This window comes from Culex pipiens, chromosome 1 (assembly GCF_016801865.2).
Source record: "Culex pipiens pallens isolate TS chromosome 1, TS_CPP_V2, whole genome shotgun sequence".
Taxonomy (NCBI): Eukaryota; Metazoa; Arthropoda; class Insecta; order Diptera; family Culicidae; genus Culex; species Culex pipiens.
Window position 1 is genome coordinate 117,059,233 of NC_068937.1, and position 25,256 is coordinate 117,084,488.

At 37.2% G+C, this 25,256-nt stretch overlaps 1 protein-coding gene across 2 annotated transcripts in view; it reads left to right on the forward strand.

The window, feature by feature from the left end:
- LOC120415604 (3-hydroxy-3-methylglutaryl-coenzyme A reductase) overlaps window positions 1-25,256 on the forward strand; it is a 75,456-nt gene that overhangs the window by 40,062 nt on the left and 10,138 nt on the right. For both annotated transcript variants that reach the window (XM_039577207.2, XM_039577200.2), the window contains exons 2-3: window positions 1,365-2,131; window positions 22,993-23,080. In XM_039577207.2, the coding sequence (XP_039433141.1) occupies window positions 1,795-2,131; window positions 22,993-23,080 (425 nt within the window). In that variant the 5' untranslated portion in view covers window positions 1,365-1,794. The remainder of the gene's footprint in view (window positions 1-1,364; window positions 2,132-22,992; window positions 23,081-25,256) is intronic.

The window sequence follows — 25,256 nt, forward strand, 5'->3', positions numbered from 1 at the left end:
TGTTAGAACACATTAAAAAAATGATAATGCAACAAAAAGCTCAATAAAACATGCTGATGAAAAAATTAGAAAAATCGTTGAAAGTTGAAAACCAAAAGTGTCTCATTGATGACTACCCTACCCTACCTATTAGCATCGTTTTGTCACACTTTTTTTGATCTATGAAGTTCAAATTCGGCTTTAAGCGGGTGTGGTCTGTGGCACTGCCCCAAATTTTTCCGAATGAAATCTCTAGAGATAACGATTTTATAAGCTAGAATAAAACGTACCTGACGCATGGTGAAAGGTAAACATGGGACGATGTGCTTGTTCGTTTTTTAGGCAAAATCCATCGCGTGTCAGGTAAATTCTGCAACTCGTCGCCATCGTGCTAACTTGTCGTACGTGCATTTTGGGCCAAATTGAGTTAAGAACGCCATTTTGTGCAGCACACAATGCCTCACCTTTTGACCTTCACAGATCCCAAAAATTCGATTTCAATCCTGAGATATTCAACAAAAACCGAAAAAACTCCGTGCATTTTTGTCACTTTACATATGAAAGTAGTTTCAATCTTGTCGTGCTGTCTTGTCACTCCATGAAAATTGATGTAAGTGCGACAAAAGGTCAAAGGGATTTCAGGCCAGGAAAGTCAGGATGCGTTTGTCGCACGTACAAGCTAGACTACCGTAAACATTTGTAATTATAACTCGGGACTCCAGCAACCAACTTCAACCAAACTTTGGGACAATGCACAGAATGGTCAGCCAAACAAAACGTGTTTGTTATTGTTTACATTGCGTGCTTTCGTTTTTTGTATATTCAAGGTCAAACATTAAAACGCGTTTTTCTCGGAACGTCAAAATGGTGGGTGCGACAAGATAGCACGACGACGTCGAACTGAAAGCTTATAAAATCTTTATCTTAAGAGATTTCAATTAGCCCAACATTCGAAAAAATGATTCTTATGTAAATCGTCTTCCAATCAAAGATCTGATAAAGCCATTCGATTCAGCGTCCAATTTCCTTTAAAAATAGCTGTCGAGTTTTGCTCTATAATTTTTTGATTCCGAAATATAAAAAAGAGGTTTTTTTGAAAAAAAAAAAAAATTAAAATCGCAAAACATTCGGGCGGTGCAAAAAAGAAGGCTTGGCCCAATTTGGTTCTTTTCAGAATGAAATTAAGATTTGTACCTTTGGTTCATGTAATTCTTTGTACCTTCTATGATACCAGCATAAGGATTAAATCAGACTTTTATCCAAAACTGATTAGCATCTTCTTCGCCAGCCGCGCATAACTCACTCACGACGCCGACGACGCTCTCTCAACTTTGTCATTCACATCACACTAAAGCCGCTTCTTTCTCTTTCCTTCCTTCCCACAGTGATAACCAGCGCGCGCAGAAACACACGCATCGAAGTCGCTCCCGCTGGTTGGAAAGGTGATCGTGCCCAGGTGCTGTGGCGGAACCGTACCGCTGGTGAGGCCCGAGCAGCAGCAGCAGCAGCAGATCTTCGGGCCACGACGACCGTCGCTGCGGCGGCGCGGGCGTCTTCATTTTCAGTATCACCTGAGCAGTGCTGCGGTGAAGAAGTGCTTGCTTGCTCGGCGTGTGCTTGCTGGTGCGGTTGCGATCCCAAGTGGCCCCTTCTCTCCCTCCCATTTCAACGCAACGGCGTGTGCACGGTGATCCGTATGTGCGCTAGTGGCTGCGGCAAGTGCGTTCCGAATTGTCCCCGACTTGAAGCCAACGAAGAGGAAGAAGACGACGACGAAGTCGAAGAAACGCAAGTTTGAAAGTGAAGTGAGTGAAAATGAGAGTCGGTCGGTTATTTCGTGCGCACGGGGAGTTTTGTGCATCGCACCCCTGGGAGGTGATAGTGGCCTTGGTGACGCTGACGGCATGCATAATAACGTTCGACAAGGGAAGTGCCGATCCGTTCCAGAGTACGCGCTCCAGTTCCGGCGGTGGCAGCCGACCCTGTCCGACATGGCGGTTTGGCACGGTCGACGAGGACTTCCGGTGCGACGAGCAGCTGGAACAAAACGGTATCGACGTGATACTGATGACCATCGTGCGGTGCTCGGCGATCCTCTACTGTTACTACCATTTCTGTAACCTTCAGAAGCTCGGGTCCAAGTACATCCTAGGTGAGTGGCGATTAGAAACTAGAAACCATTCTCGTTCACCTTCCGCATTGTTGTCACGGCGTGGATTCTAAAAAGTCATCGTCAAGGGCTCACGATTAGCATAAGCTTTGGGAAAGTTTGTATACAAACTCTTTTGAAAACTCCAATCTGTTAATCAGCGTTGACCTATTCACTGTAGCCCGCGCTCGCGATCTGGCCAACGGATCTGCCTCTTGGTTTTCTCCTTCCTCAATTCGAAACTGATTTCGCCTTTTTTTTTCCTTGCGGTGTGCTTCAGTTTGACCGAATTTTCATTAACACCGTCTTATTAATGGCCAGAGAGCAGCAGCAGCTGGTGAGACGCGGAGATATCGGCGGAGGCGGTGCAGCAGCCATCGTCGGTCTGACGCGGTGTTGTAGGTCACGTGACGAGAAAGTATACAGCCGAATTGGCCTTTTGAGGCTGCTATGAGTAATCTTGGCGAGGTCCGGTGGGGCGACCTTGATTTTGAACGTAAATTTTACCATCTCTTTCATCAGTCAGTCAGTGGGAGATGCTAACGAGTCCTTAGAGACTGGTGAGGGTCGAGTTCAATGCGGTGCAATCTAGGGGTGGTAGCGTGGCTTTTAAAAAGGTCATTCCGAAAAGGTGATAATGCGATCAATATTTGTTAATGATGCCGTAGATTGGCAGCAAAGTTGAATTATCATTCGTCTTCAGGGTTAGTTTCTTTAAAGTTTATTCACTTTTTATTATATTTTACTTTGAACTCAGTTGCAGTTTGTAAATGTTTTCCTCAAATTAAGGACTCAACAATTTGAACTCTATAAAAAATTTAAAACAGTCGATAAAATTCTATAACTTTGCATTTTTGATGTGTTTTTTCTTGTATCAGTGAGAATTCAATTAATATTTTTTTAAATCATCTTAATATCACTAAATTAGCCAGTTTTGTCGCTATAACTCATCTTTGCGGTTAAATTTACGGTGAAGGTCGGCCAAATTTTTACTTTTTACTGGTTTAAAATCATCACATTTTCAATACAAATTTGATAGGTATGAATACTTTAATGGATACAAATGTTATTTTTAGATCTTACCTATAGGTTTTGCCTTCCTCGCGTTACTGAGGAAAGGCTATAAAATCACTCGAAAAATGAACTCCTCAATTAGACCTCCTAGACTCACCTTCATGTATACCTATCGACTCAGAATCAAATTCTGAGCAAATGTCTGTGTGTGTGGTGGGATGTTGATCAAAAAATTGTCACTCGATTATCTCGACATTGGCTGAACCGATTTTGTCCGTTTTGGCGTCATTCGATCCGTCTTGAGGTCCCATAAGTCGCTATTAAAAATTATGCAGTTTAGTTAAATACTTCAAAAGTTATGCTAAAAAAACAATTTTAGCAAAAGTCCGGAAGATTGTAAAAAGGGTGGTTTTTGTAAGAAACCCCGTCATGCTATACATTTTCAGAAAGGTATTTAAAAGACCTTTCCAACGCGTCCAAGACATTGAAGATCTGACAAATCTATCAAAAGTTATAAGCACTTAAGTGTTATTCATACGCTTTTTGGAGGCCGGATCTCAGATATGTTGATGAAAACGTTGTCCGGGTCTCTTATGCGACCTATCGTTGGAAAGGTATTTAAAAGAGCTTTCTAATGCGTCTAAAACATTGAAGATCTGACAACCCTATCAAAAGTTATAAGCACTTAAGTGTTATTTACGCACTTTTTGCATTTTGGATAGCACCCTTTAAATGTGAGGAAGGCGCCAACCACCTAAGGGTGGATTAAGTAACGTTTTTGTTATTCCTTTGCTATACATTATGAAGAGCGTGAATATAAATTCCAACGCATCAAATAGAATTGGATACCCTTAATATATAAATTGTGGCTAATTTTAAGAAATTAAATTTTAAAAATCTTATTAGGTACACCCAAAATTCAGAGTTGAGAGAATCATTCCCCTCAAAATTTATTCTAAAAGATAGTGCTACCAACTTACACCATCATAACAAATGTGTTTGTTCGTTAGTTGAAATAATAAATCTCCAACAAGTGTCATACATCGGCATCTAATCAGTCTTAGTCGCCAAGCTGTGGTGGCCGAGACAGTTAAGTCAATGGGTTAGTCTGGCAAAGGTCTCTGGTTCAATTTCAGTAGTCGACAACCTTTGATTTTTTTTTGTTTTAACGGATGAACCTCGAGAGAATAATTCTCCCGCCCATCTCGAGTTGTGTTCTCTGTGTCCGTGAATGGTACCACTATTATCTCCTAACTTTCCAAAATTTCGGACTTTAAAATTCAGAATTTAGGGTACGTATTTTTCAAATTTTTTAAATCAAGACTAACATTCCAAAAAGGCGTAATATTGAATTTTTGGCCCTTTTGAAATGTTAGTCTTGATTTGAAAATTTTAAAAGTATTGTTTTCGGAAAGATCGGAAAATTTCACGAATGTTTCATATTTTAACATTGAAAATCGGACCATTAGTTGCTGAGATATTGACGTTAGAAAATGGTGGGTTGTTTGGGTGAGACATAAAAAACATCAATTTTCCTGCTTTTTAAACCTTTGCATGGCAATATCTCAGCAACTATAAGTCGTATCAACAAAGTTCGAAAAAGCAAAATATAGAGAATTTTCTCAGCTTTTCAAAAATATTTTTTTCAAAGGTGGGCAAACATGTGCACTAATTTAAAAAAATGGAAAACTGCGACTATTTTTTTTAATCCTAAATATGGCTAACGTCATGATTCGAAATCCGGACACTTAGTAGCATATCATTTTTGTTATAGCTTTCAAAAAATCATGTAATAAGTTGGAAATATAGAAATATCATCAGGACGTAGTATAAACAGTCAATTTCAAGAAAATGCATGCAAAATAGGTCTTTTCTAACAATTTTTCATCAGAATTTTAAAATTAAAATGACTTGTTGTGCTTCGAATCCCGGACACTGATAAAAGCTGATTCGAAATCCGGACACTCGATTTTACTTATGAATCGCAGAAATTTGGACTGAAATGTTAGTGAGTGGCATTCTTTAGGTCTCAAATAATAACATTAAAACAATCGATAGTTTATATGAAAATTTGCTAGAATTTAAGGAAATCGAAAACAAAAATTTCTGCTTTGCCTTCCCGGTGCTTCGAACGCCTTGAAATATTTCAAGTGAAATGTTTCGCATTTTTGGTAAACTTATAATTTTATTGTATTTAATTGTTTTGGCATTAACTACAGCGTTCTAACAAACTTTAATTGAAAGTTGATGTGAATAACACAGTTTTGACACTCATAAAGCGAACTTATATCCAAATAATTGATAAAACAAGATAAAGTGTCCGGGTTTCGAAGCGTCCGGGAATTCGAATCATGACGTTATATCTTGAAAACGGTGCACTTTATGAAAATTTCACTACAGTACTTTTTGATTGCAAATTTGATTTTACATCGAAAAATGAAGTTGAAAAATTTTTGCGACCAATATTTCGATTTTTTGAAAAAATAGTATTGATTCGAAAATTTATAACTCGGTCAAAGATTTTTTGCACAACCTGGAAATTTCTGAAATGTTGGTATTTTATGTCCTCTAAAACATATAAAAAAATTAAAAATAGTGTTTTTTTTTGCAAATCAAGTTTTAGTGACAAAAGGTTAAATTTAAAATCACCAATTTTTTTTACCGTCTTCCATTTTTTTTTTCAGTGTACAACTTTGCCGAAGACACCAAATCGATCAAAAAATTCCTTCAAAAGATTAAGATTTTTGAATTTTCATGTATCATTTTTGTATGGACAGCTGCCAAAATTGTATGGAAAATTATATGGACAAACTATTGATGCAAAATGGCTTCTTTGGGCATACGGAAGGCACCAAAAAAGTTTCAGCCGGATTAAAAAACACAAGAATTAAAATTCAAAAAAAAAGATCGATTTCGTAGAGCACTGCTCTATTGGTATCGAATCGGTCAAGTAACACGAGTGGTAAATGCAGCTTTTGCTTGCATTACTATACAGATGAAACCGCGACCGCGACATCTGATGCTTTCTTGATGATCCTGTTGGGTTGGGTTTTCCCTTACGCAGAAGACACACCTGCATCGTACGAGTCCACTCCAAAGGAAACGATCGTTCAAGGACGACCAGTAGAATGGTGAAGAGGATGGCAATTTGCACTCTGGGCCGTTCAACCTATTATGACCACAATCAGGTTTTCCATAAGTCCGTATCGCCTTATCTGAAGGGACCTCAAAGAGCATTATTGATGAAGCATGCCTGTTGGTCGTAGTAAATTATGGGTGATCGACCTTGGACAAAGGGTAGAATCTCGCCTCAAGCTAGATTCCAACCTGACGTCATTGCCCATATGTTCAACTACAAGTCGTGCTGGCGATAATGATCGGTATGTTGGCATGGTCCACTGTGCAACTTAAGTGACAAGTTGACTAAAATTGCAATGTTTCGTTGATTAGCCGTCATTTCTAAACGGTGGAAACTTATCTTAAATCAAACGTCCAATTAGTTCAACTTTGTGTGATTTACAACATTTCCTTTTGTTGAAACGTTTTTGGAAAGCACTTTCTCACTTTTACCATTTGCTACCTGCAGGGTTGTCCATCAAGAACGTGGCCATTTCTTCAATTTATCTAAATGTTTACTGATATTCGATGAGGTCTCTTCAAAACATTATCCTTCATCCTAGGATTACAACGTTGTTTATGGACGACCCCACCCAGCAAGCTACAATGTCTGGTCTTGGAAGGCTGTTGTTGAAAGCTCTCTGCGCCAGCATGTCCCAAGAAACTGGTCGTGATTGCAGCAGCATGGGGCTTGCAGTGCCAGTGGTTGTCTAAATTTAGAGCCGCCACCGCCGCGAAAGCACACGCACCAAATCGTGACCGGCCGGAACAGCCGGAGCGACTCCGCATGCCGTTTCAGCTGTGATGACGTAAACGGCGTAACGGGCAATGCCAGAGAGGGAGCGTTGAAAAGGTGACGGATTCAGATTTGTTTGCTCGGGAAATTAGCACCCTTTGACAGGGGTGTAATTGTTTTGCTGGATTGACTAGGGAGGGAAACATGAAAAAACAAGCACCAGGATTTCAGGCTTTTACACAATTCAATGTCAAGTTCTCAAACTGTTCACATAAATGTCTCATGTCTTTTTAATTTTTTTAGCCACATCGATCGGAGAGTCTCTTCTTGAGATCCTCCAGATTTCCAGATCCTCCAGATCCAAATCATAATATTCATAATATACAGAGAACGTTGATTAGCAAAATTAGTATAACAAAAATGTGATCTACCGACATTTAAATCCATCAGTATCCACATGAACTTGAAGGTCATGAAACCCAGCAAAAACAATACTTCGATCGCACAAACACAAGCGCGAGCTTTACCTTCACCGTGAGTCAATGTCAATAAAGCTGCTGCTGCTAACGCTCTAGTTTTGCATTACAGATGAATCATTGACCGGCGTCGGCATGATGCTGAAGTTGTGGGGCACGTGTGTCGTATTTGCAACGCATGTTCGCAACGCATAGGGTAGAGGACCCAGAAATCGCCCACTTTATAGTAGGAGGCCAGGAAATTTGTCGAGAAATTAGTGACAATTTATTTTTTTCGGTTCTATTTGTTGTAGAGTGTTGATAAACTATTTGATTTTAAGTTTCCAAAAGGTTTTTATCATGAACAAGTTCATTTTTGTTTAAATTTTGCGTTTTAATAAAGTGCTCTGAAGTGCCTATTTTCGCCCCCCTAAATCCAATTTTCGCCCACCCTTGGAACCAGTTTTCGTCCACGACAAAAATCAAGAAATAAAATGAAATTATGGCACAAAGCTAAGCAAATATGGTCTCCCATTAGTACACAACATGTTCCCAAAGCTCAATTTCATTGATGTGCACATATTTTGTCGTAAAATAAATTGAAGGTTATAAAACCCTGGGAGTTTTTTTTAACAGATATCCTACTAATGTTGAGGTTCTCTGTATATTCTAACTAAAACGAAAACATGTACTCTCACTAAAAAATATGACTAAATCAAAATTCCTGATAGAACTCATTTGTCCCTATTCACCCAGGATAAGAGCACACAGTTACAATTAGCTACATGTTGTTGTTGATTTTATTAGGGGAGCTTTAGTCCTATGATTCATTCGCTCCCGAATTGACTCAATAGCAAACTTCAAGTACCTCCTAATAAAAATATTAAAGCACATGTGCTATTTTAAAGAATATTGTGTGACTATTATTCCATCCTCTGCTTGATTTGTTCTTCTATGTACCAGTAAACTTTTACCACATTTGAAATAGGTGACCCATATCTCAGTTTAGGTTAAATTTTGAACATATGTTTATACCAAAACACACTAAGGGACCATCCATAAACCACGTGGACACTGTTTTGGGAATCTGTTACCTCCCCCCTCCTCGTGGAAAATTGTGCATACAAAAACATTTTTGTATCGATCGTGGACAATCGCCATATCCCCCTCCCTAAAATGTCCACGTGATTTATGGATGGTCCCTAATGAAAGAAATAAAATAAAATGTTTATTTAACTTTTAAAAAAATCTAGAATGTTCAAATATATTTTCAAGCACATTTCGCTGCGATTAGATTAGTTTTTATGGTAAACGAAAACTGGTTCTAGTTAAAATCTGAAAACACAATACTAGATTTCGCCCTGGGCGAAAATTGGATCTCATGTTTTTTCATGACCCCAGAAATCGCCCACTTTATTTTATTGAAATAACCTTTGATAAACGTTTAAAACAGGTAAATCGATAGATTTTCATGAAATTCAGACATACAGTGAACTAATGAATTACTCATTTACATTATTTTCGGACAAAATGAGTTGTTTTCCCTCATTAACATTATTACCTGCTGTAGTCGAAATTGACAAAAATATGGCGGCTGTAAAAAGGCTTTTCTTGACGTGCTTATAAAAACGTGATAAACAATAGAAATTCATTAGGAAAGTTTCAATTAGTACTAGAAATGAATGAATATGTAAACCTGCATAATTAATTCAAACAAAAAATGGTATTAGTTCGCTAAATACAGATTTAATCCAGTAGGTGGGCGAAAACTGGAGCAGGGCGAAAACTGGGTCCTCTACCCTATTTTGGTAACCATGCGAAATAGGGGACGATGACTTGCAAAGCTTTTTGGATCAACCCTAGAATTGAGCACGATCGTGGCAGCAAGAAGTATCGCCCTAATTTTGCACAAGATCGTTGACCTACTTTTCAAGTCTTTACATTAGAACACGTCGTACCAGCCAGTAGTATGTTACCGGCAAAACTCCATGCTACGAGCACCACGCTGTTGCCGGATAAACCGCAAAATAAAGTCAAGGTCGTCAACATTGACGAACTGCAACGAATTGCTGCTGTCACGCGCAGTGTTGTGTTTTTTTTTTTGCAATGCAATTTGATTGATATGTGTTGCTTGAAAAGTGTCGGCGATGGCAGTGGTAAGCCGTCGCTTGAAACGTAATAACTCTTCAAGTCTATCCCACTTTCTAAAGTGACAGTTCACGTTGTGTAAGAAAGGGATAGGCTGCTTGTTTACATCTACGGGTTTGCCCTATTGTCGACAAACGAATTTGTCGTAACCATTGACATTTTTAGAAGATTAAGCAACTACAATACATCACATAACCTTTTATATTGAGTGCGAATAATTTGAAATAGGACTAACTAATCAATCGCAAACAAGGTTGACATGACTTACATCTGTTAGTGATCATCAGGACACTCTTAATCTCAGAATGCTTGAAGATCATCAACAGTTGAGTAACTCTGCTGAAACCATCGCTCTATGAAGAGCTTATTTACAAAAGTCAACCAAAGGATGCGCATCGGTAGGTACACCGCCAGCTGGTCTGACGGAATTGGCGGCACATGGTGACCTTGACTCCATTGGACTTCCTTAAACACCTTAACGTATCGAACCATTGGATAGTTAAGAGGGTGCGACGCGCTCTTCTATATGCAGGCTACATAAGAAGCTTTAAGGTGTTTTTTTGTATTATAATGTAATGTATGAATTCTCTAGAGTTTCGTAGATAAAGACACTTAGTTATTGCCTTCACGGTGCGTCAACTTGATGAGTGTCTTTGACTTTAACACGAGCTTAGGCCGTTGTAAATATTTTTTAGTCATCAATAAGACACTTTTGGTTTTCAACTTTCAATGATTTTGTGTGTTTTTTTTTTCAATCAGCATTTCATAATCAACTTTTTGTTACATTTCTTTCCAATAAAGTGTTCTAACATCGACCAAAATATGAAATCGATCCGACTTCTACAGTCAGTGTTATTAAACTGTCTCATTGAAGATGCAGGAACAATGAGACAGGTGGGTAAGGGACCATCCATAAACCACGTGGACACTTTTGGGGGGGTATGCCGATTGCACAGAAAAAAATCAATTCTCATAATCATGAATTAAGTTCACGAATGTGAGAACCACGAAGGAATTTATTCATGAGTATGGTGAATTTAATTCACGATTTCGAGAATTGATTTTTTTTTCGTGTGTCCACGCTCCATACAAAAAAGTTTTTTTTTTGTATGGACAATTGTCCACGAGGGGGGGGGGGGGGGGTTTCTAAAAGTGTCCACGTGGTTTGTGGATGGTCCATAACATATTGTTTTGTATTGTTTCATTGCTGATTACTTCCCGTAAATATTTTAAAATGGTTTTGCCAATTTGGAACGTCAAATATCAAATTTATACGGAAAAGAAACCAAACCTACCAAAAACAAATTAATTTAAATCTTTAATTTAATAAAGGGAGTTATGACAAAATCGATTTCCCAGCAAAGCAATTTTCCAGTTCCTTTTGGTGTTATAAACAACTCCTAAAAGTTTGGCAACGATTGGTAAACCCTCTACTACCCAAATTTTTTTTTCGAAAATTTTTATTTTTCCCGTTTTTAGGAGGTCATTTTGAGCAACTTTTGTTCTACGAAAAACTTCACTTCTCTTGTTTTATATTTTTCTTGTTTCATTTTTAGTATTTTAATTTGCATTTATCTTGTTTAGTTTATGTTTGTTATTGGTAGTATTTGGTCTACTCTACCACCTCCTATCATTACATTTTGCCTATCTAATTTTTTCATGTTTTTACAGTAACTTTCTCAATTTTTTGCATGTTTTTCACATTTTCTGCTATAAAATGGAACCATTATTATTTAAATTGTAGATAAATGCGTAGAGACATAGTCTGGGAGACTAGAAAAATTACTGCATACTTCTTTTTACTTAAAATATAGGAAATATTAGTAAAAAACACAGCCAAAGTTGACCCCTAAAAAAATTACATTTTTAAAAACATTGGCAAAGTCACATAAAACAAGTCAAACTTCCAACCCTAAAATTTTCCAAAATTTTGAAAGTTCTTCTTTCCAATGCTTTTTGAAGATCAAAAATTGGTTGAAAAATGAATTTTTGGCGATTTTTTAAATCGAAGCCCGCCTAGAGGCGGGGTTGGGTTGTAGAGGGTTAAGTCCGCACTTTGCGCAAAGTGGTTTAATTTTCTATGGGAATTTCTATGGGAAAACTTTTTTTTTTATTTTGATATTTTAAAAAATCACGTTCAACGCTACAATAAAACCGGATTCATATTCTATTGCTCCAGAAGGTGCTCTAAAACTTTTCCGAAGAGAGTATGTAGCTAACTTGCTGATATAGCGTCCTCAAAACTGGTCTAAAACGTGATTTTTGAGCAAATAACACGTTTTAGACCAGCCTTGAAACCCAAGAATAGGACTTTTAAGAATAACTTTACAAAGGAGTGTCCATATCCAAAGCCACTGTAACTTTCCCCCAAATAAACCACACAAAAAAATCTTGGTAAAGCGGTTTCAGCTAAAGTGTGATTTTGCTGTATTAAATACAGTTAATTTAGAATGCTTTTCTTTTGAATGGAGCTAAGACAATATTTTCAAATCAATGAAAATATATTTTTAATGTCACTTGCTGTAGTAAAAAATATGCAATAGCAATGATTAAAAGTTAAATAAGAACAATTTGATTTAATTTTTGCATGTTTTAGAAAAAATTATGATGTTTTCAATGAAAACAGGCAATTTTTCAGTATACCTCAAATCGCGAGTTGTAATCGATATTTGGGAATTTCGTTGTATGTAATTATTGCTCTGAAGCAAAAACCTATTGAAATCCGGGTGAGCCCGGAGATTTCTACTACATTGCGTTTTTTTTTGGGACACCCTAATTAGTATGCTTTTGTATGCGATTTTAGCATCGTATTTTTTGCGGTGTATCTGATGTTATCACTATCAGTAGGGGAAATATACCCCTACCAATCAAACACCTACCTTCGTCATATGAAGAGTTTGATGCTCGATTAAAGCTCCAAAAATACTATTTAGGCGACACAGAAAAAAAATCATGGTAATATTACATCTGGGAAGGGGTACATCTTTTATGTCAGAAAAAAGGTGTAATTTTACATCTGGAAATGTGTAATTTTACCACTTTTCTGGTGTAATGTCACTTTTTCAGCCTAAATTGAGGTAAAATTACATCTTAAAAGAGGTAATATTCAACCTTCAAAAATTACAGCTTCCAAATTTACATTATTTTTTTCTGTGTATAACCCAGCAACAGTACCGCCTCGAGTAAGCACGCAAATATATGCCACTTACTGGCCAAAAAGATCAAATTGAATGCACTTTTGATCATAATTTCTATTTTGCGAGACCATCATTTTGTTGGCACACACAGTGACACACGAGAGAAACCCTCAAACGCTTAATAAATATCGCCAAAATCAACGTTTCGTTTACTTTTTCACGGCGATTTCGATACAAAACTGCCCCCAACTTTCGGCAACATGTTCTTTTGCACATTAGTTGGTGACTCACTTGAAAAATAATCCCGAAACATGTAAATGCTATAGCAAGCGCCATCAAAAAAAAAAACTTTTCACGTTTCAATTTTGACGACCCATTCCAATCGAAGGCTGAAGAGAGCCAAGCGAGAAGCGTACACAGAAAAAAATTGTGTAAATTTGGAAGGTGTAATTTTGGAAGGTTGAATATTACCTCTTTTATGATGGAATTTTACCTCAATTTAGACTGAAAAAGTGACATTACAACAGAATAGTGGTAAAATTACACATTTTCAGAGGTAAAATTACACATTTTTTCTGACATAAAAGATGTACCCCTTCCCAGATGTAATTTTACCATGATTTTTTTTTTCTGTGTAGGCAAATAAAGAACAAAGGGTAGTAGCTACCAACACCACCAGCAGCGCCTGTTGGTGTGAGCCAGAGATGCCAGGAAATTTTCTCTATAAATGCTTTTCGTGAGTGTTCGCTTAAAATTTCATCAATCATGGCAACACTAAGCAGAGCGCTGGAATAAAAAAAACTCTCGTCTGATTAGAATACATTTTGGAAATATTTTTTTCAAATGCTTGTAAAAGGAATAGAATTACTTTTAGTAAAATTGAAAATAACCAGAAATGTTCACAAAAAGTTGCTCTACTCGTTGGTGAACTTGGTTTTAATAAATTTCAAGGAACACTCCAGATTATCCAGCATCATTCAAACACGACCGCTTATTAGGCTTAAAATGGGTTTATTTCCTCTACTAAAGTTTCGAAGAAGAAGCCGGAAGTCATAAATTTAGATGATAATGATCCATATCGCCTAACCCTGAACAAAACTACTTTTTTTTATTTGTTCGCAAAAATAATTTTTATTTATTTTTGTGTAAAAATATATGATTTTTCAAAAAGTTCGAATATTTTTATAAAACTAAAAAAAATCACTTACCATACAAATAATTCAAACCGACTGAACTGTTTTAAATTATCCTTTCGATACCCGTTCAATAGTTTTCACCGCCCACATTCCAGCACAGGCTTCTAGCACGTGTCTGGTTTGTTGTTCGGTTTTGTTTTCTACTGCGCTTGCATTGGTCGAACAAACGTCATAAATGAAAACGAAAATTATCGGGGCGACAAATTAAAAAAAAGGTGTAATGAAAGATACAGCAGATAGCGAAAAATGTATTATGGTAAATAAAAAACTTTGCCTTGTTCTTTTAATTCTGTTAAACTTGTGCAATTTATTTAAAACTGTTTATAGAATAAATCTTATAACGCGTTTTCTTTATTTTTTCAAAGAAAGTAAGACTCTAGTAAGCCAGTTTTTTTTTCAAATGCTTTTTGGGCTGATGTAAAATTGCAGGAATGTAAAATATTAACGCACTTTTTCACAAGTTTTGTTTGCTTCTGTAATCTCTTCAAAATCTCTGCACTTTGTTTTATCAAGAATAATCACAGCGTTCAAAATTAGAGTGAAAAAAAAAATAATTTCATAATAGTGAAAAAAAAAAAAAAAACAATTTAAATTCAAAATGATATTTTTGCAATAAATCTGACTCCAACCGAAAACTCTGTAACACAGCTAGGCCTGCCCAACCTTTTCGGCTCAATTTTCACATTTTTGATCGTCAAAATTACAATTGTTAATTTTTTCATGGTTTCTTTGATGGAATCGGTTCTCAGATGACCAGTGAACATAACTTTTCCAAAAGTTTGAAAAAATATTTAAAAAAGTCGTTTTTATCTACATTTTACGTCAAAAATCAATCCGGCCCGCGAGCCCGACCAATTTTTCATTTAAAACTTACTTAAAAACAACCTGCAAACATATTTTTTTGCAATTCCGTCGTCAAACTCCTTAACTTTTCAGCACTAAAATGGATGCTGAAAAGATAAACATTTCAGCACTTGTTTGGAATAGTTATACTTTTCAACATTTTTTTGATTTAAACGATTCATTGACTAAATGCAAGGACATTTGACCCATAATTCTGTTCAAAGGGTGTTTTCGGAATTGAAAAAACTGTTGTATGAAACTCGTTGCAAAACTTGATTTTTCAACACTCGTCGTATTTATCCAACTCGGTGAACCTCGTTGGATAAATGTACGTCTCGTGTTGATAAAAATTTCTTTTTGCAACTTGTTGCATAAACTACTATTTTCAAACTTTTATCAAAGTTATGCTCACTGGTCATCTGAGAACCGATTCCATAAAAAAAAACCATGAAAAAAATAACAATTGTAATTTTGACGATCAAAAATGTGAAAATTGAGCCGAAAAGGTTGGGCAGGCCTGCTGTAGCACTTAGGAAAGCTACTAAAATAGTCAACAAACGCAATAAAGCTCTTTTTACGGGCTCAAATCTTTTATTACGCGTATACAGTTTAAGCGTGCAGAGAAAGCGCGTAAACATTACTTCACCACATTTTACGTTTATAGTGATGAGGTGTCGCCTCAGCTCCTCGCGTTGAAGTCACTCGGGTGTTTGGCGCTTTTTCGGCGTTTGTGACTTGATTTCGCGATAACGTATAAAACAAACTGGATTTAGACGCCACCCTCCAAACAACGGGTTTATTCGCGCGTAATGAGACGATTTTCATTCATGAAACGTGCCCAGGTCATAATGTTGTTGTGGGGGCCTCCCCGCCTGCAACGGGTTGTTTTGCAATCCTTGGAGGACTGAGGGGGTCGATGTGTGCACATTGTGAAGATGGTAACTCGTTGCCTCACTTGCATAGGTGCCGTAAGCGACATGCGTTGTGGAATAGTAGTGTTTTTTGAAATTAAGTATCGCAGTCTTTTGATTTTTGTAACAACTGATTTGTTCGAAAAGATAACGTGTATATTTTCGTTGCGATTTTTTTCTGAGAAAATCTCTTATCATAAGTTCTTTAAAATAGAATAATACAAAGCCAACGATTCTGCTAACCAAGCCTGGCCAATTTCCAACGAAACGACACATGGATTATATCACTGCGCTGCCCAAGCCCGGTGGCAAGCGCTTGTCATCGAAGATATAAATCAGTAGTTGAATTGTTGCTGTAACTTTTGCATGCTATGGCTGTATCGCTATCAGCTGCAAATCGTCGGACATGGCGCTGGCATTTGTGTATTTGTTTGTACGGCACATGTTTTCCCAACCTCAACATTATTACGTCTCGAAGAAAGGAGCGTAAATAAATGAGTTGAACGAGAAGGAAAAAGTAGGGTAAATGGTTTTATTTTGGTTCTTTCATCGACACTTATCAGAATCAGGATATCAATCATATATCAATTGAAACATTTAATACGAAATGATGCATTAAACACCAGTTTTAAGCCATTCTACGTAAACATGTCAAAGATTAGCAAAAGTTTACTTGCTCAAAATTAAAGAGTAAACAAATCATTCCCAGCATCGACATTCAAATATTCGAATACAGGCTATTCTTTTAGAATAACTTTTCACGTACTGGCAAATTGTGGTGTCAAGTCTAGTTGCTAGACAAAGACAAACTGAAATTAAACTCCAATTAGATTTTAGATGTGGGTATTGAATAAATCCGTCCGTTTTCTCGAGTGAATTGCTCTAAAACAGCCAAGTTCTCTAACATCCAACATTTCTGTTTGTCTGTGCTTCAATGTTGTTTTTCGTGCAGTTTAGTAGCTCCATGGCGGTCATTTGTGCTATCATTGCACAAACCGGCCGCTAGTCCAAATCGCTGCTGTTTGCTCCTGGTCGATGTGGCACATGAAAGATGTGCGCGCGGTGGGTGCTCGTAAGCATGGTCAGGAGTTTACGTAATCTATTACTAAATAGATAATGCAACTACACATCGAGCTTCGCCGGGCCGTGTTCGGTTAGCCGGTTTTAGAGTAATGATGGTTAATAGTTGGAAAAGTTTTTGTTGGTGGAAACGCGCTTCGATATCCCATTTAAGGTTAGTACCTTAAATTGAGGTGAATTTGAACCTTTGAGGCATTTTACCATCTATTACTGGGCAACCAATGGCAAATTTGTGTCGCTGCCAAAGAAAAAAAAAAGAGCTAGAGAAAAAAAACAGAAACTTTAACAAAATTACCATGATTCTTTTTCAGAAGAATTTGGCAAAAGACTGAAATATCACAACAATACCAAAAATTACCAGTTTTTAATAGCTTTTTTTTTCAACACCAAAATACCAAAAACTTTAAAATTGATACCAATGAAAGTTATTCTACGAATTTCCCTTGTAATTCGTTCCTAGTTGGGAACATGATTCCACAACATTTAACCCCGAAATTCACTATGTTTATTTATTGCCAGCAAATTTACTTAAAAATCAATTGTGTCGATTGGGGTTAGTTCAAAGAGCCTAAATTTATCATACTATGACGAAACTCAAACGTTTACTGACATCTACTTTAAAAATGACGACGTAACAAAATAATATGAATTATGTTCTAAAGAATGTGAAATTTAATCTCAAAATAATACAAGTATCCTTATATAGGCACTAGTACATGTATTCAACCCAAACGTAGCTCATTTCGAGAGTACTATTTAAAACAACCAATGTGCCATGGTTTTCCCATGGCGCGGGTTTTTATTTATAAAGAAAGATATAGAGATGTCGTCGATTAAAACAAATCCAAGAAACACAGAAAAAAAGTATTAATCTTCTCATTGAAAAGTTCCGGCGACAAAAATGGGCGAAAAGTTCACCGCCCGGAGATCGCGAGTTGGCGCGAGCGAATGAACACCGCGAAAAAAGATTCAGGGGTGCATTGGGGTTAAATGATTATTTCGTCATTCGGTTTAATTAGAAAATTGTTATTTTTTCGTAAAGATCGCTTCTTTGATGCGATGTAATTAATTTTTACAGTAAATTAGGCATTGTTACATCAAATTTGACCTTTCAAGCGCACCAGAATGGCCAAATTTTAAAACAACAATGTTTGCCAATTTGACCGTTTTACCCCCAATTCCCCTTGTAGAACAAAAGAAAAGTTCATCCGCGGACTGTCAGCAGCGCGCTGTTTTGTTTTCTAGATCAACATTTGGAAATGTCGAACGTTGAAGAAAATCGCTCAAAAAATGGAAATTAACCGATTTCTAATGTTTTGGCCGCAAATGAAAGGTAAGCGTGGCTAATTTCTGATTCCGATCTGTAAAACTAGTTCTGGCAAGGGTTCTGGGCACTGCGGCAATCGATTTTACCGGCGGGTTGCTTCCAGTTGCATTTGATTTGAGGAGAATGTTTTTCAATCCACCAGGGGTTTATTCGGGGGCAACAGTTTCGGTAATCCGGAACTTCCGGTAAGTTTCATATTTGCAGTGGTTAGCATAAAAAAATAAACTTAGACCAATCTTTCAAACCAGTTTTTTAAATGTAACTGAGTACAATAAATCCTTAAAGTGCGCTCTTTTTGGGGGGCGCAAACCGAGGAAGAGCGCAATTCTGGGGAGCGTTATTTCGGGGTTTGAGCGCAAATCGGGGGAGCGCTATTGCGGGGTTTTGGCGGGGGGACGGGATTTTCTTTTTTAATGTACTTTAAACTAAACATTTATATAAGGGGTCATCCACAAAACACTGATAAGGGGCCATCCTCAAATCTGGGTATCCAAGAAGAATGTTTGAAAGATTGGTCTAAGTTTGTTTTTTATGCTCAACAACAACAGTGCCCAGAACCCTCGCCAGAACTAGTTTTACAGATCGAAATCAAAAATTAGCCACGTTTACCTTTCATTTGCGGCCAAAACATTTGAAATCGGTTAATTTCCATTTTTTGAGCGATTTCCTTCAACGTTCGACATTTCCAAATGTTGATCTAGCAAACAAAACAGCGCGCTGCTGACAGACCGCGGATGAACTTTTCTTTTGTTCTACAAGGGGAATTGGGGGTAAAACGGTCAAATTGGCAAACATTGTTGTTTTAAAATTTGGCCATTCTGGTGCGCTTGAAAGGTCAAATTTGATGTAACAATGCCTAATTTACTGTAAAAATTAATTACATCGCATCAAAGAAGCGATCTTTACGAAAAAATAATAATTTTCTAATTAATCCGAATGACGAAATAATCATTTAACCCCAATGCACCCCTGAATCTTTTTTCGCGGTGTTCATTCGCTCGCGCCAACTCGCGATCTCCGGGCGGTGAACTTTTCGCCCAATTTTGTCGCCGGAACTTTTCAATGAGAAGATTAATAATTTGGAAGGTTGAAAATTTGGTTGGTTGAATATTACCTCTTTATGTGATTTTACTCAAAAAAAAACATCTGTCATAATTTCCTGATGAATATTACCATCACTTTTTTTTCTGTGTGGATGGTAAGGGAATGATTGAACGAGAAAAATCACAAATCCGCATAAATAATTTCAAGATTGTTCAGGTGTAAACCGAAAACGCGATCAAAAATTAAAAAGGACGAATAGGGCTCTTAACTGCTTAGGGTATTTTAACCATTAGTGGACCCCCTAGTAGAGCCGAAGCACATATTTCACAAATTTTCTATATTTTAAGCACTTTTTCATAACCCTTTGTACAAAATAATGGAATCTGGAGTGTTTTGAACAATTTTGAGTATTTGTTTCATCAGTTTTTTGTTTTTGAGCAGAAAAATAGCCATTTGAAAAAAAAGTTTTTTTTGCCTGTTATGAACCCCCTTTTCCTATAGTGGACCCAGGTCCATAATCCGATTGTGGACCCGGGTCCACTAGAGGCAAACTGTTATTATTATACCAAATTTAACCGATATTTGATGTTTTGATGCATGGTGTAGGTCTAATCTTAGATATAATGAATAAAAGTTGGATTTTGCTCACTTTTCATCATGAACAAATATGTTTTGTTAACAAATTTGGCTTTAAACTACAAAAAAACCTAACAGACATTTAAACACATTTATTTCCGAAAAAGATCCGAGAAAACGTTTGAAAACCCACTGTAATCATACAAATAGTTTAAAAAAGTAATTTTGATGCAATTTTTTCCATATTAATTACATAAATGATTGACCGAAACTAAAAAATAGTTTTGTTTACAGTTGCTGATAAAACCACGCATGTTTATTTAAAAATAATGTTTTGTTATTGATTTATTATTATAAAATATCATTTCAAACTGCAACTATGATGCTTTAGTTAAGTACCATTAACTAAAGTTTTGATTAATTATAAATTCTTTCGGCTTCAGCATATTGGTACTTTTAACATAAAAACAACTATATTTATACTCATAATTGAAAAAATATGCGTTTAAGTTGATCACAACAAGCATTCTTTGTATGTTTAAGAGAAACTTTTGCTTAAATACACAGTTTTCTTTATTTTTGTAAGTTAAATTAACAGGGGTCCACTTTTGGAAAAGTTTGGATTTTCGTTGTCCTATATTGGACCCCCCTAATTTTTGCTCGAAAATGAGCAGTTCTTCGTTTTATTTTAGTAAAGTTATTTAAACTTACATTATTTCGACCTGCTGAAGTTGAATAATCAGTCAAAACATGATTGGATAGTTAATTCAATCATAAAATATAAATGCAGCTTTGTTGTGAAAATGCTAGTGGCCATGGCTGATTTCAGATGTCGAACTCAAAACACTTATTTTGGCTGAAAGGACACGTCAATGTCAGCCAACATTGTTTTAAATGATGCTGAACTTGCCAAATAAAAGATTTGTAGACAAAAACACGCTTGAAATTGTGATTTTATTGAATTTTTCATCAAAAACCCTTCAGAGGGTCCACTATAGGAAAGGGGTCCACTAATGGATAACGTACCCTATAAAATTGTCGGTGTACAGGACGCCGCATTGTTTAATCATTTTCTGGTGTACTTTTAATTTTGCAGCTCAACTCCAGTAATTGAATTGAAAAGATTAAATTATTTTTTTCAAATTTTCTTTTCTTCATTTGTGTGCACCTTTTTTACTTTTTACTCTTTGGTCTGACAGATTTGGTCTGATAGCTTTATCATGGATATTAGTCTGGTCTAGACGAGGGATAGGACACAGCACCCTCCTGGTGGATGGGGCACTTATACTTTGCTTGCCTATCAGTATGTAAAAAAAAGTATTTACACCCCTTGGGCACAATGCACATTTTGTGATGAAACATGTAAACAATTTAAAGTTTAATAGAAACCTAGTACTACGTTTTGTTCCGAAACTCATGCTGAACATGTTGCTACAAGAAGCCCATGAAAAGATGATTTCTATAAAAAAAGTTACATAACAAATACTATCACAAAAATCAAAAAAGGTGCAAAAAAAGTTTGTACACCTTTCGAAAAATTAACATAAATAAAGTTATTTGCTGACAAATCACCATGAATCCAGTCTTGCTCAGGTTGCTCAAACGAAACCATAACAAGATTTTTACCTAGGTATTTAAAAACGTGGGTTTTATAGAAACCCACGTACGCGACAGCAGGTGGTTGAGTTATAACGTTTTTAATAGTTTTCAAAACACAGTAGACTCGCTGATTTTCAATGCTAAAACCTTGATATAAGAAAAAATAAGTAAAAACATATCAATTTCATTTCAAATAGCATTAATACCTATTATCTCCAGTTAACAGTAGTTATAGTCTATGCTGCCTAGGGTGCCTCGAAGTAATTCTTTGCAGACGATTATTATGAATGATGATTTGCAAAACAGACAACAATTCGATGTGCACCGCTAACATTTTTTTTTAAAGGTGGCAAAATTATTGTTTTTGGGTTTTATAACGCTTTGCGAGAATGTTTGACCAGCTTTCATAGGTTCTGGAGATCAACGACAAGCTATTTGATTTAGTTTTTAACGTAAATCATAAAAAAAGATTTGCTTAAATATGTTTTAAAATTTTTTTTAAAGTTATCAGAATGTTATTACGCATTCATTAATTTCTTTCTGATGCAAACTATTAACTAACCTGCTATGAACAGCAGTGAAAGTCCAACAAGTCCATTCAAATCCGTTGATATGTCTTACGAAAAAAAATGAATCAAACGTGATCTGGCATCAAAACCAGATTCATGTGTTGTGCACTTACGTATTTAGTAGGAAGTAGGAAATGGATTTGACGACGATGTCCATTTCGCTTCAAATTGTGTGGCGCGCGGTTGGGCCAGACCAGATTTGGCTTGAGAGACACGAACCTTGTTTGAACAGTTGGGTTGATGACAGTACCCCGGTAGGGGAGAAAAAAAAAACTTGTTTTTTCTGTGCAACTCAAGAAGCATGTGTTTGATCCTACCATTGATCAATGGAACTGCCTCACCACAGAATTGCAAACGGCGTTTTTACGTTATTATTGAATTGAGTCGTTGAACCCGATCCAACACGAACACCTCTGCTTAATTCAAATATGAGTTGGTAACATTATCGCAAAAAAAACTCGCAATTGAAAGATTCTTTATGCTCCCATTTCCGGTGTTTGCGTTAAGTTTAAAGTTCAAAATTATCTGATAAAGGTTGACGAAAAATGCTGGTCACGCTGCTTGGCTCATTTTTCACTTAAGCAAAACTGGTTGTTATGTAAATGCGTGATTTTCGCTTTCCGATAAATAACATCAGTTGCAGCAAACTTTGCCGTTCTCGAAAACTTTTGCGCTGAATCACTAATCTTGTTCTCACATCTTCACGGTGCGATCTTTTTAGCACATTTTGAGCCACCTTCAAAACTGGAATGAATTAACCTGAAAGTCGCTCCTCGGCAGATGCAGAATATGCAAAATAGTTTGGCTGTTGGTTGAATTAAGCTCGGTCTCTCTTGTTCTCCACCTTCCATGCAGCTTGACCTACTAAACTTCAATCGGCACACCAAACATGCCTTTACACACGTGCTGTCGATCGATCGTGTTCCACCGCAACCAACGGCTTCTCCTCGACGGCACTGATTGGTACTCTTTCGTCTTTCATTCATGTTTTGATTATTTTTTGCTTCCACACCACCGCCAAACAAAAATACGCGCTTAGAGCTCTTTTTTCTAACTCTATTTCTCTCTTTTTCTTTTCATTCACAAAAAAACACTCACACACACACACACAGGTATTGCCGGACTGTTTACCGTGTTCTCCAGCTTCATCTTCACGTCGACCGTGATCAACTTCCTTGGCAGTGAAGTCTCCGACCTCAAGTGAGTATTTGTTCGCCCTTGAATGTGACTTTGGGCCTAGTTTATACAAACTTACCGTAATCTGGGGCGAATCTGGACTACAGTCTTAATAGGGACAGCAGTTTTTAGCGCACTTAAAGCTTTTAAATTTGGAAGTGGATGTACACATTTTGTTGGTCTGGGTCTGTTCTAGCCGAAACCAACAAGAAAAATCCAAATGTTGTGCTCCAATATGGTTAAAACTGCTGTCCCAATTCGCCCCATGTGTCCCGATTGACCCAATTTACGGTACTGTTTCTGGCTCTTGAACCTTGATTTTGATACGCGTTCTTTAGGTTTCATACTCCCAGAACTGGACATCGGCATACGAGAGGATAAAGAGCACGATTTTGTAGTAAAATGGTACTGTGTGCGGACTGAGAGGATAAATCCCGAAATTACCGAGAGTACTTTACTCATGGGTTCATCTTCAAAAAAAGTTCATCTATCAAGTGGGTCTCGTGGCGTAGGGGTAGCGGCTTCGGCTGCCGATCCCGATGATGCTATGAGACGCGGGTTCGATTCCCGCCTTATCCACTGAGCTTCTATCGGATGGTGAAGTAAAACGTCGGTCCCGGTTTCTCCTGTCTCGTCAGAGGCGCTGGAGCAGAAATCCCACGTTAGAGGAAGGCCATGCCCCGGGGGGCGTAGTGCCAATAGTTTCGTTTCATCTATCAAAAAAAAGTACCGGTACCGAGACTCGAACCCAAGACCTTCTGCATATTGAACCGTGCCTTTGCCGTATGGGCCACCATGGTTCGGTGATTAAGTGGCAGTAATTTGTCCACATAAGCCATCCAATAGGATGAACTGTTCCAATGAACGAATGAACACGCGAGAGGACTATACTCTCGCAAAATAGCACTTTCCTCACGTTTCTTTTCGTGAGGACTATTCTCTCGTTCTTAAACTTTGGGTGTATCTGAAATGTTTTTTTTATTTCATTCTATTCCATGAGCTACCCCACGGCTAGTCTAAAATTTATTTTTTTATGAGCCTCGCTAAATCATCCTGGAGCTAGCTGGCAAGACTGCCAGGGAAATTGATTTTCAAAATCTTCTATCGGTGAAAATTGATTTCATCTCACTTTGAGTTTTTAAACCCTATAGAAAAATAAAAATTTGCTATTGCTTCAACATTTGCATAAGGAATTATTAGGAGGCCCAGAGCATGGAACTTTTTTTTTTCAAAATCTCGCTCCACAAGGTGAATATAATTTCTGTACTTTTTAAGCTTCTTAGCCAAATATGAGTAGAACTCGTCACTGATACGCAAGGGTGGAATTTGTATGGAAAACAATCTAAAAACATATGTAGAAACTATTTTTTCACGATTTAACAGCAGGTTGCGCTATTTTTATTCAAATATTCTCAAAAGTAAGATTCTCAAAGAAAGTTTTATGCTCCACAACTTTGTCGAACAGACAAAAGCTGTACAACATACTCCTGCACTGCCGTTTTACGGCGATATGATGTATACGCCATTGAGGTGATTTTGCTGTAGAGCATGAGCATGAGCATGAGCATGGTTGACTGCCAATGAGCTGCTACTCCTTTATTGACAGATCAGCTGAAGTTAAACAATGAATCAAAAATGATCAGTGGGAGCCAACCATCCGTTCACTGTTTAACCTCTGAAGATTCGTATTTTATTAGTCAATACCGGCGCCCTCCCAAGAAGCCTGCAGTTCAACGAAAGGGAGGAATGTTAGTCCGATAGTTGAAGTTGCAGACTCATCAAGCACATAGTTTTTCGCTATATACTTGTTGATACCGCTTGAGACCGTTGAATCCACAGCATCTCCTTCAAGCATCACGTGATTAATTTTTTTTGGGTTAGTAGGATAAGGTATTGGCTTTTCGATGCCTCCCGAGCTACGACGCTATGGGGAGAACTTTCATAACAGACCCGTCGGCGAGCCTTCCGAGCAACGATGCTATGGGAAGGTCTTTCTGGTTAACACACAAAATCACTCACACACAGTTATTTTACTCCACTATTATCTCGACGTTCCAAAATGTCAGTGCGTCTTTCGATCATTATATAGAAACGGCTTTTTCATCGCAAAAAAATTAAACCTTATTCGAAAAATTTAAAAACAATCCACCCGACGCCGTGCCTTCCGAACAAAGATGATATAGGAAGGGCTTTGAAAATC